Source organism: Perna viridis, chromosome 11 (genome assembly GCF_037379345.1).
Source record: "Perna viridis isolate PV_CMFRI_1.1 ecotype Kerala chromosome 11, ASM3737934v1, whole genome shotgun sequence".
Lineage (NCBI taxonomy): Eukaryota > Metazoa > Mollusca > Bivalvia > Mytilida > Mytilidae > Perna > Perna viridis.
In genome coordinates, this window is record NC_142455.1 from 27,547,898 (window position 1) to 27,560,094 (window position 12,197).

At 32.9% G+C, this 12,197-nt stretch overlaps 1 protein-coding gene across 1 annotated transcript; it reads left to right on the top strand.

The window, feature by feature from the left end:
- The first annotated feature begins 1,315 nt into the window (after window positions 1-1,315).
- LOC148603570 (uncharacterized) lies at window positions 1,316-11,087 on the top strand. Its single transcript, XM_088551453.1, has 11 exons — window positions 1,316-2,076; window positions 2,753-2,855; window positions 3,855-4,013; window positions 4,671-4,706; window positions 5,427-5,485; window positions 5,807-5,905; window positions 6,192-6,575; window positions 7,026-7,469; window positions 7,876-8,052; window positions 9,413-9,679; window positions 10,321-11,087. Exons 1-11 carry the CDS (start codon window positions 1,690-1,692, stop codon window positions 10,489-10,491), a joined length of 2,286 nt encoding a protein of 761 aa, XP_088407579.1. The 5' UTR covers window positions 1,316-1,689; the 3' UTR covers window positions 10,492-11,087.
- The last annotated feature ends 1,110 nt before the right edge of the window (window positions 11,088-12,197 follow it).

Here is a 12,197-nt window from a genome sequence, read left to right on the forward strand (position 1 = left end):
GGTGCCGAAGGGATCTTTCCACAGATGAAAGGAAAGTTGACAATTTGGAATGAAAGGTCATCACGTTTGTCATAACGTTTGGTCAATAGTTTTCCTTTACCATCTATCTCTAAGTGTAGGTCAAGATATGAGGCTGATTTCACAGTGTCTGTAGTAACTTTTTTCTCAAGTTCTTTATGGTAGATGCGCTGTATCAAATCCCCGAAACTACGATTGTTTAACGTTAATACATCATCTATATAGCGGAAACTAAGATTAAAGGATCTAGCTAAACGATGTTTTTTCTTTTGGATCAGATCAGCTATAAAGTCAGCCTCATAAGAGTGAAGGAATAGGTCAGCAAACAGAGGAGCACAAATTGTTCCCATTGGAATGCCGACTGTTTGTTAAAAAACGCGTCCACACACTGGACAAATATGTTGTCGATAAAAATTTCCATCATTTTGAAAACATCTCTGTATATTTGAAGATAATTTAGAATTATTTTTTTACAAAGTATGAGGAATATCAACCAAGAACTATATATTTGTATCTAGGTGTACCATCGTTTTGAAGAAACAACGATGTATAATGTTTTTTAGTCCGGATTTTCACTAAGTATGGGGAGTAGAAATATACAGTGTTGAGAAATCATAGGTTTTAATACTATTATATTCTGTTAATAATCACCAATACATGTAACGGCCTGAATTGAAAGCTCAATATAAGAAATTAACAGAAACTCAAAAAAAAAAAACAAACAAACAAAACCAAAACATTGTATAGAAAACATTTTCAATGTAAAAATGCAATAAATCCGGACTAAATCTAGCTCCATACTTTTCTGTATTTTTAAATCTCAATAATTTGACAACAGAACTATCTCCTTTCAATTGACTTTTATTATTCTTTTTTAAAATTTATTGTTGACAAAAGGAACATCCTCAGGATAAATGTTATTTTGGGTCGATCATTCCTTATACACTTTCCATTCGGAGTACACATTTTGAAACTTGTATCTGGTTGTATTGGATATAGTGAACATGCCAAAGAGACAAAAATCTACCGAGATGAAAAATGTCGGCTCAAGGCTTAATGAACGACTAGGAAATTTTCACACTACAGGACAGTATGATTGGGTAAAGTGTGGTGCTTTAACATTCGAAGTATAATTCTAAAGTAAGAGTAATTTAATATATAAAGAAGACCGAAGATACTTGTACGTATTATGCCATTCTATTGTTTTTGTGTAAATTGGCCCAATGGGTTGAAATAAAAGATTATTGAACCATTATCTTCGAAACATAGGCACGATAAAAACAAAAGGCGAATATTACGTTGTTTCTATTAAATAAAAACACATACGGATTCACATTTTGAACCCCAAGGCACGCGTGCGACTTTTACAATTTAATATTCGATATTCGGCTGAAATACGATCAGGATAGAAACATGGATGTCAGAACAACACTTTGAAATTATTTTAAATATGTCTTAAATGAACTTCAAGAGAAAAATGTCGATGCTATAATTGTCTTTTTCACTCTGTGTGTATCAATTTATAGAGAATCATGACATGACTGTCAAGGGGATAGTTAACAAGTTAATTAAAGTATATTTTGGAATATTTTAATTATTAGTATGGAGAATATGACTCAAATAAACAAGTTTTAAGTGATTTTTACTTCATTTGAAGTGATAATAGTTAAAATGGGCTGTAGTAGTTCCACTGAATCCGTCGTGGACACGGGCATGCAATTTGCATTCATTCCGCAAAATCAGAATCAACATTTGAGGCAGAGGAACAGTCCCATTCCCGAACGATTATCACTTTCACGCGAGACTATAAACTCAAACTCAGATATGGAAACAGAAAGCGTGGGACTAAACAATCAAGACAATGTGGATACTACTTCCGATAAAGACACTGAAAGTGTTCATTCGTCATCTAAATTGGAAAAACATCAAAATGAAGTAGTGCCATCTTCAAGTAATACTGACGATGTAATCGACGAAGCAGCAGAAAAGACAGTGGATAATTCGGGAACATATGAGCAGCACAGTAATGCACAAAGAGAGGAAGAATGTGTTCAAACTGTACGTATTGTTGTTTACAATTATTTATAACAAAAAAAAAAACAATAACAAAACAAAACAACAAAAACATTCATCAAATTGCAAGCAAAACTGAACAATATAAAGTATGGTAAAATAAAAGCAAATACAAAATAGCAGCAGAACCACGAAACGAGAAATTTATTTGAAAAAAAAAAACAATTTAATATAAATTTGCTGACAAATTGAAACACCCGTGCTACAATATTTTTTCGAAAATGAGGAACATGAATAAGTGTTTTATTTCACAAAAAATATTTCCTCATAGAGAGAAATGAAAACAAAAATTGAAGAAGTCTCCTCTTTGAAAATTAAGGAAATTAGTTACAGTTGCATTCACAGATATAAAATCTTATCATTATGTCATTATTCCACAATTTAAAAATTAACAAGACTTTAAACACTACACACATATTCAATTAATTAAATGACTAAAAGTGAACAGCGACAAACATGTTGTCAAACAATAACACAAAAATAATAAAAAATAAATACATACAAGATATAAGATGGAACACATGCATTATTTACAATTTTTTAATGATGAAAAGTAACTAGTTTATTAAACACTTTTCAGTAGTGAACAATAAAATGTCCTCGTACTTTAGTCTGATTGAACTGTTATGATTTTGAGATTAACATTTTAATGATAATGCAGAGGCCGATAGTCAAGGCATCGATGCCGTTAAAAGTGTACTCAGCAGACAGACAAATCAGAAAGTTATTGGCGGTGGCATCATACCAAGATTTGTTAGATAAATGTATGTATTTTCCTTGGTACTTCATGAAAAGTTGTTATAAAAGCAATGTCAGTAATACCTGTATTGAGCAAATGGTGTGTCGTAGATTATAATTAAAACATGAAAATGTTTAAAGATTTTTTTTTCTAAAAGGAAATATATATATATATATATATATATATACAAGGGTCTGAAAAATTCACAACAAGAACTGTCAAATTTGCGGTGCAAATATTTGATCGTTCCCTCCGCGGGACTCGTACTCGTACCGCTGTGACATCTATGGCAACACCGCCTGCACAAAGTCCAGCACCCTAGACCACTCGGCCAGCTAGGCTATATGAAAATATAGCTTTCGCTGGCCGAGTCATACCTCCTTGTAGGATTAGTCTAGGGCTGTAAGTTAGTACACGATTTATGGCAGTACAGGACAGTTCATTTAGGTGTTATTATGTAGGATAGAAGATCAAATTAATGATGCATGTCACAACAAATCAATATCATACAAACGTCTAAGAATGTGACGACTCTATTCGTTACACTGCTCCATCGGATCAAATTGATACAGGGAAATTATGCAAACGTATAGAAAGGTCTGAAAAATTCCCAACGATGTTAGAACTGTCAAATTTGCGATGCAAATGTTTGGTCGTTCCCTCCGCGGAACTCGAACTCGTACCGCTGTGACATCTATGGCAACACCGCCTGCACTAAGTCCAGCGCCCTAGACCACTCGGCCAACTAGGGTATATAAAAATCTAGCTTTCGCTGGCCGGGTCATTCCACCTCGTAGGATCGTTGGCAATTTTTCAGACCCTTCTATAAGTTTTTATTATCTTCCCTGTATCAATTTGATCCGATGGAGCAGTGTAGCGAATAGAGTCATGACCATAAACATTTTCGAGTCATGGAATTAAAGTTTTCGCTTAGATCTCTATCTATAACAATCATTTCCTTGGTCGGACGTCCCTTCCCATTAAAATAATCATTGTAATAGTTACAACTTACTTTTATTATAAGGCCGCGAGAGACTCAATCACGATGAAAACACCATTATAAAAATTGTCCTCAATGAGGATGGCATGGAGGTAGATGAGGAAAGCTTTGAGTTCCTCCCTGCAAACAGTAATGTAATGATACTGGCTGATGGAGAAGAATGGATTATGGAAGGAAATAAAAGTAAGCAGACCGCCTAAAAGTTACATTTTAAGTACTAATCAATATAGACATAAAGACAATTTGTCAAGTTGTCAACATGCATTTTCTATTTAATTTCAAGATCTCGAGATATACCAAGAAAAACGAATGGTCACTGTCCAATAAAAGTGTTGCTTGTGAACCTCTTATAGAGGTTCAATATTTTTCTCTCGTAATTCGTAAAAATAAAACAAACCAAACCAATCCAAAACAGTTAAACAACAGAAAAGGCACAAAATAATACATTGTATGTTTAATAAGGCGATATTGTTAACAATAAATCCTATACAGAAAACGAAAGAAAAACAATGTTAACAAACTAATTTTTGGTTAACTTTTGTTGATTTTTATTTCAAAATTATATCAGTTTTGTACGTATTAGTTGTTTGTTTTTTTGTTTTGTTTTGTTTTGTTTTTTTTTTTATGACAACGTATCTTCAAATGATAGAAACAGTGAAAAAGGGATTATTTTTGGAAGGAAACATAAATTCATTTTCCACATATTGACCGTGTAATTATCAACAGCCAGCTATCCACACTATTTTAGAAAAACAATTTTTTTTTCACGCCCGCCAAATATGAATGAAATTCATTTAACCAATGTTAATTGTCAATTAATATTTTTTTTTCATGAAATAGTGAAACAAAGTTACGAAACAACGTTGCCCGATGAAGGTAAAACTATATAAAAAATAATTACAAAATAATTGGTTGAATTGTGTTTTAATGCAGTAAAATTTGTTTTAAAATCGCGAAGTTATTACTGATACAAATAATATGGTACTAAAAAGCTATTGTATGAACAGAGAAAACACAAAATCTCTACTTACAACAACAAACAAAATCAATGAGAGAACATATGAATGGAATTAAAACAATGACGTTTATTAACATTTTATTTAGTATACGAATGTTTTAATCAATAGAACCAAGGTTATAGCGGTAATCAAAGAGTAACCAAGGTTATAGCGGTAATCAAAAGAATGTAATCCAGGGACAAAGACCAGACATGGAAAACAGACATACATAACAAAGAACATAAAGTAACTAAAATCATACATACAAAGTAACAAAAGTAAATGAGCAACTCGGACTACACTAAAAACTGGGAGCATGGACCAGGTGCACCGGTAGGGTAAGCGTCCTCTGCTTTTCTAGAAACACCCGCCGAGTTGATCAATTCAGCTTTACTATAAAGAATGATGGTTAAAAGAAGCTGAAAGAGGCAAATACTTTGTTGTGATGTCATTAATGAATTCGTGTACAAAGGCTGCACACGTTATTTGACGGAGTTAAGAAATGATAAACCCTTGAATGTTAACCTAATAATTATTCGTACAAATCAAATTATCTTGCTTCGATAAAAATATATCATTTATATTTATGCATCTATAGCAAATCAACAGCTTGGGTTGTTAAAACAGTTGATAGCACGACGACCACAAACTAAACAGGTAAAGATATTCTTAATTTTGAAATGTTAATGGAAGGAAGTATTTATTTAAAGAAAGTTAGATAAAATTTATTGCTCAATTGATATTTGTCATTTAAGTGATGTTTAATTGTGGAAACAATTCAATGAAAAAAGGGTAAGAAACAATATAGTGCTAACTAACAAAGCACTATAACATTTCAAGCCCAGAAAGATAAAAAATGAAAGAAGTAGTTCACACACACAAAGAAAATTCCGAATTTATAATAGCTATGATTTCATCGTTTCGCTTGTAATCGCAATTTATGTTTTCTCTCCGTTGGAAATTGGTACCTTACAACAGCCCTATTACAATGTACAACAATATCATTTAATTTTGTTTCAGAATGATACAGAAATAACAGACCATTCAGTAGAATATTCAGAACCAAGTTTCGTTGAGGTAATTTATTTGACCTTTTATATCAAAGAAGTGAGGGTATCTGTGTTCACTAGAATCGTCGAAATGTAAGTTAATGAGACCTTTTATATCAAAGAAGTGAGGGTATCTGTGCTCACTAGAATCGTCGAAATTTAAGTTAATGAGATACCAATACGTTGCTTCTTTTTTTTGTTTTGTTTTTGCTTTGTATTTTTTTTTTTTAACAACGGATATCAACATAACTACCTTATATTAATGATAACATTTATCTACATTCAAACTAATCGAATTTTATTTACATTTTAAGGAAGTTTCCTGTGTGTCTGTTTCTCCGGTCAAACGGTCATCAAATAGGACTGTTAGTTTAGATTCGATAGTTGTTTCTCATGGATGGAAAGACTTCTCAAAACGGAATAATGTCTACTATCAAGTTAGAAGTAGCAAATTCCATAAAATACCAACAGGGGATATAACTCTCTCAAATACTGCAACATACGATGAGGTCTTAAAACAGTTGCAAAATATATATTTTCCACGTGGCAAGAACTTCAGAGGAAATTTAAGCATGTATGATTCATGTCTTGGAAATGGAAAATCTAAAGTTGTACCGAGGGAAAACTTTTCCTTTCGAAAATTTATGAAAGATCCCACCACACACAGGATAAAGATAAATTTGATGACGAAAGAAAAGGTATGTTTCAATTTAGTATATAAGATTTATATGTATGTGTCTCTAGAGAGCGTATAAGAGTCACGAAAGAATTGAACCGACAACCATGTATCAAAATGCTTCGCTGATTTTGCTTATTACTGCAATGTATTCAGTGCATCTGGACAGTAATCAACGCACATACTACGTTGTCGACATAGCGAAGCCATTACATATGATTTTCACATATTAAAATATGTAGTGAAAATGGTGGAAGATGTTGCACTTGTTTTTAATTGACTTAATCTTTTTTTCACCATTCTGGTCAGAAATATTCGATGTACACTTTTCTCGTGTTAAATATAGCTCAAGCTTAAGCATTTCAAGTACTTTAAGTCCAAAGGTTGTCACTTTTCAACCACCTCAAAAACGAAGCAGTCATATTTTCTTATTCACGATATCATGCATTAAGAATAGATTCTCTTTTTCTAGGATGTAAAGAAGGCCAACAAAACTTCTAGACAAGCTACAATAAGAAATGAACATTTGACGCTCCAAACAGACGAGTCTCAACAACGGTCATACAATAACTCCCCAGTGCAATCTCAAACAACATATAGTTCACTTAGGTCATCTACGGCGTCGTCATTGCCATCTCGTCATGAGCAAATCACACAGACGACCCCTGTTCCAGTTTCTCGCCATAGCACACCAGGGCGTTCAGCAACACCATGTGCTCAACAAAATAACCAGGTGGTGCCGGTAACTAATGTAACTAATCAAGTCCGACAAAGTACACCACCACGCGCTTCTCGTCGTTTGAACAGACAGCCTACCCCCGTCGCTACGGGCAATCAACAGGACACATCAAACAATGTGTCTGGTCCGCCAAGTGCGAAATCGTCAAGATCTGTAATACAAGCCGAGCATTCTGCTGTGAGTATCTTTAGAATATTTTCTTGTGCAGTATATTTCAAATCTAAAAAAAATCATTTAAAATGACAAGAACTCTTCTTATGTCAAAGAAAAGGCGAACCTCAAACACATTACAAATTAGAACAAATAAAAAGTAAAATTAAGTTAGAGGGATCACTTAAGTCGTAACCCTGAACCCTTTGCGAAAAAAACTTAAAAATGAAATAGATCTATTTTGTAGGGTTATGATATAAGCTAATGTACATGTATGAGCGAAATGTTTTAGTTAAAACTGAATATTCGGAAATGGTGCAGCAATATGGCAATATGAAAATATTCCCATTATACCATGATCAGCATCTTTTCGACATCTTTAAGCAATGAATTAGTCAAGAAATTATTACGAAAGTTTCAAATTTGTTTTCAGGCACAGCAGGAATCTACAGTCCGAACATGTCCAATTTGTGCAGACGCGGAAAGTGATGCTGTAATTATACCATGTATGCACGCGCTGTGTTACGTATGTGGTATATATTTGATGTCGTATGGACTACCATGTCACATGTGTAGAGGAACAATTTTCCAGGTCAAATCAATCCACTATAATTAATTGTTAAAATGGTAAATAGGAACATGACCAACTTCAAGCCGTTTATAAACTGGCAAATCATTCAGACACAAGTTCTATGAACATTCATTTATTGTTCTAGAAACACGTATCGTATATATTCTGTAAATGATTGTTTGAATTGTAGTAACAGAAATAAAGATATCAGAATCAGAATTAATGGATCATTACCCATAGCGTTAGATTGATATCCGTTATATAAGGTAATGAGACAGAGAGGACAATAACTAAGTTTCCCTCTTTCTCATTCTTATGACTGTTATACCTCTTTGTCACGTGAGAAAATTACTTTTCTGATTAATTAATGTCCCTCTTTATCATTCCTGTTATACAACTGTTGTCTGTTGTTCCTTTGACCTCGTGCGTCAAACCATATTTTTGCAAGTTTCCTGTTGTTTTTTTCGATTTAATATGGGCTTAATTTCACCAGAAATTTTACTCTGAGTACAAACAAAGATAATGATGAACCTTTAGTGAAATTTTACTATGATTACAGTTTTCAACGTAAAAAATTAGCAGTTACAATTCTATGTTTATTACGAATGTTTTGGTTTGTTAGGAGCAATTGTCTCTTTAGGCAAACAATCATTTGTAGCTGTAAGCGGAAAAGTGGAAAGTTCAGTTTCAGAAGCTGTGAATGTTCTAAGTTGCAAGTCAAACCTAATGGTAGATATTTTTTTACTTTTTAACCTAACTGGTTCTATTCCAAAAATGTCCTTAAACTTTCAGGAAGCTTATACCTTTTTCACTTACTGTTATATTTATAACGATAATGATTCGAAGTAGGGGTTAAATTTCATTCTGTTTTCATAAATAATACAGAAAAGCCAGTCATTCGAATCTTATCAATAACACCGTTAAGTAAGAATGAAAATCCATATCGCCATTCATTGTGTAAATATATTATTTAAATGGAATATTGATTTGTTTATGTTTGTAATTTTGTAACGACAGCAGAACAAAAAATGCTGAGGCATTCAGAACTAAGGCGTAATAATTGAATATGAATTGGACACAAGTATTTATGAACAAATGCATTCAAAGAATGTGTGTTACAGTGAATGGTGTTGAAGTTAGTAATCTCTATTGGATATAACTTATTTGTCATGATTTAAAGGATTTTACAAGATGAAAAGGCAATGTAATTATACCATTTTACGTTTATATCGTGCAACAAGTGTTATTTTTAACTATACATTTAATCTAATTATATCGGAGTAATATAATTAATGTACTGCATGTTTATGAAATTAATTCGTTTTGAGTTACTTTTTGTGACGTAGACGTAAAAAAATGTTATACTTAGTACATGTGACTTAAAGATATTGATTAAACAATGGGATGCTCGGATTCTAAGTTCACAAGATCATCTGTTGACACTGGTCAAGAATTTATATCTCTTGGCAATCACGGTCAAGGTCGAAACAAGGCACAGAATGAACCCTACAGGGGTCAAATGGAAAAGACAGCCGTACCAGTTCATCCAGTTGCTACTAGCGACAAGCAGAACCAATCAAAATCAAACCAGACGAAGTCCAATACTCTGCCATCAGCTCCGCAACAACCAGAGAAATCCAATATCCAATCAGATTCTCAGGAAGAGGTACATCTCTGTCATCGAATGTATATAAATTCGTTGCTTCAAAATTAGGTCACTTTTATTTCCAGGCAGTTAGTCAGTGTGTCACTTCGATACTACTGAAATCCCTTAAGCATGTTTAGAACCCAAGGGAAATATACATAAAAAATATATGAGACTTCAGTTTCTATGGCACGAATTAAGAAAATAGGAGATAAATCACAAATTAACGATACACGGGTACGCTGTAAACAGATGTGATTAATATAAAAAAGCCACGCAAAACAAACATATAGTGTAAAATTACTTATGAAAAAAAAACAAAAAACTTCCAGGTTAAGTTGGGGCGGATATGTCTCATTGTAGTGTCAGTGCTGACGTTATATTTCCCACTTGAAGCCTTTGTCAAAGAACCAATTGGCAGTCAATCTAATCCTTCTACCATATCATATCAAATTTGACCCCATGACCTCACCGTTTATGTGAAAAAAAGTTCTACTGGTTATTATATTACCAAATATATTCATCGAAAAATAACCTGTTCAAATCAATTATTTCAACAAGTCTTTGTTAATACACACGATAAAACACCATGCTTAATTTGTAGAAACAAAACTTAGATTTCGACCATGCTTTCATATATGTAATGTGTTTTGTAATTACAGGAATCATCAAAAGAATGTCCTATATGCTTAGAAAATAACAGAGATGCCGTAATTATACCATGTGGACACACAACCTGTATGGACTGTGCTAAAGCAATACAGATGACAAAAAAATTCTGCCCGACATGTCGGGGTAATATCGACAGCGTGAATCAACTGTTCTTGTCATAAAATTTCGTGGATTTATACTACCTGCATTACTAGATGTATTTACAATTTACATGTCTGAGTATTTGTTGCAAGGGAAATATGGCTCCAATAGTCTCTCATTTTTGTTTGGCTACATGTATACATATCAACTGGAAGAACTGGGGCTTTCACATGACGTGTATGCTTTTGCAGCAAAATATCTACTAAGTATTATATTAGTCAACTTGTTTGAGACTGAAGATCATTGTCAATGAAAATTGTCTTCACTTAACCTTTTTTTACAGTTTCCTCAAGTCAAATATTTTAAACATTCGAAGACTACGCGTACGGAACGTTTAGAAATGACGTAAATAACGCAAGACGCATTTATTCACACATGTAAGTGAAGCATCAATGAGTTAAGATGTAACATTACCTATAATTACAGTTTAATCATAAGACTAAAAATAGAATTGAAGGTTGATTTTACGTAATTCATCATACTAAACGTAATATTAATACTACCATTGTCTTTCAACTTGATTAACCTACATGTATATTTCATCTTTTGTTTATTGCAACTTAGTTGTTTATCATTTTTTAAATAACCATCGTACTAGTAAAAAATACTGCTTTTCTTTATTAGTTTACTTACTCCAACTACTTTTACACAAACTAAATCAGAATGCTAAACACAACTACTTAAGTAGTTAAATGAAACCAACCCATTTTTACAGAAAAAAAATATCAAAAAGAATGACACGAAAGAGCTGTAAAAGGGAGATGATAGTAAAATATTACACAACAATCAAAAATACTAAGTTTGCTTTAGTTTTTAAGGAATAAACCTTTGAAAAATCCTTTTGAAATTCGTTTTTTTTTTGAGTGTATGAGATATTAGAGAGCAAATCAAGCGAAATCATGATAAAAATACGACAGAACATAGTACGTGTAGCAACAAGAAGCATTCAACAACTAATAACAAACCTACAGAAAACGGAATTGAGATGAAAAAGTGTTGAATTCGCCATGATGTTGGTAGCATTGGCCAGTGTGTTATACTTATTAACATTTAATGCTTTTTTAGAAACAAAACCAAATCGATGAATAAAAACCGGAAAAGGAAGGAGACGCCGATTCTAATTTGAAGTATTTTGAAGTATTGAAATGCTTCCTTGTCACAAAGATCCTTTACATTATTTGTAATATAAAATTGATAGCTTGAAACCCAGTGGGTGATTCAGGGGGTTCCGTGGTTTGAAACTACCCTTTTGTTGGAAAATTTTGTTAATTTTTTGTCGACGTTTGTGAAAATGAACAAAATTAATCATGATCAAGAACCCTCTTTTCTTTCGTTCTTGCAACATCCTTTTCAAATGTCCAGATCTGCCCCATAAACTGGCTTTTTCTTCTGCGTAAACAAGCTTTAAATAACTTTTCATTAGATACATGTATATCAGAAACATGTCGAAAATACAATTATGTCATCCCGACAACTTTAAACATTTTTGACAATTAAGTTTCTGAAAACCCATGCAACAAGAGCAGTGTTTGAAAGGATCGGAACATTTGGTTGATGTATTTATTACAGAAATATCACCCTGCGTATTTATTAAGTCGCTAATATTGTTAATGACTTCTTGCACTCGTAATTTCAGTACTGTATTTAAGCATATGATTTGCATAATTATATTACTACTCCACATTAAGCTGTTGATCGGTGCTGTACAACTGTCAATTCTAGCTTC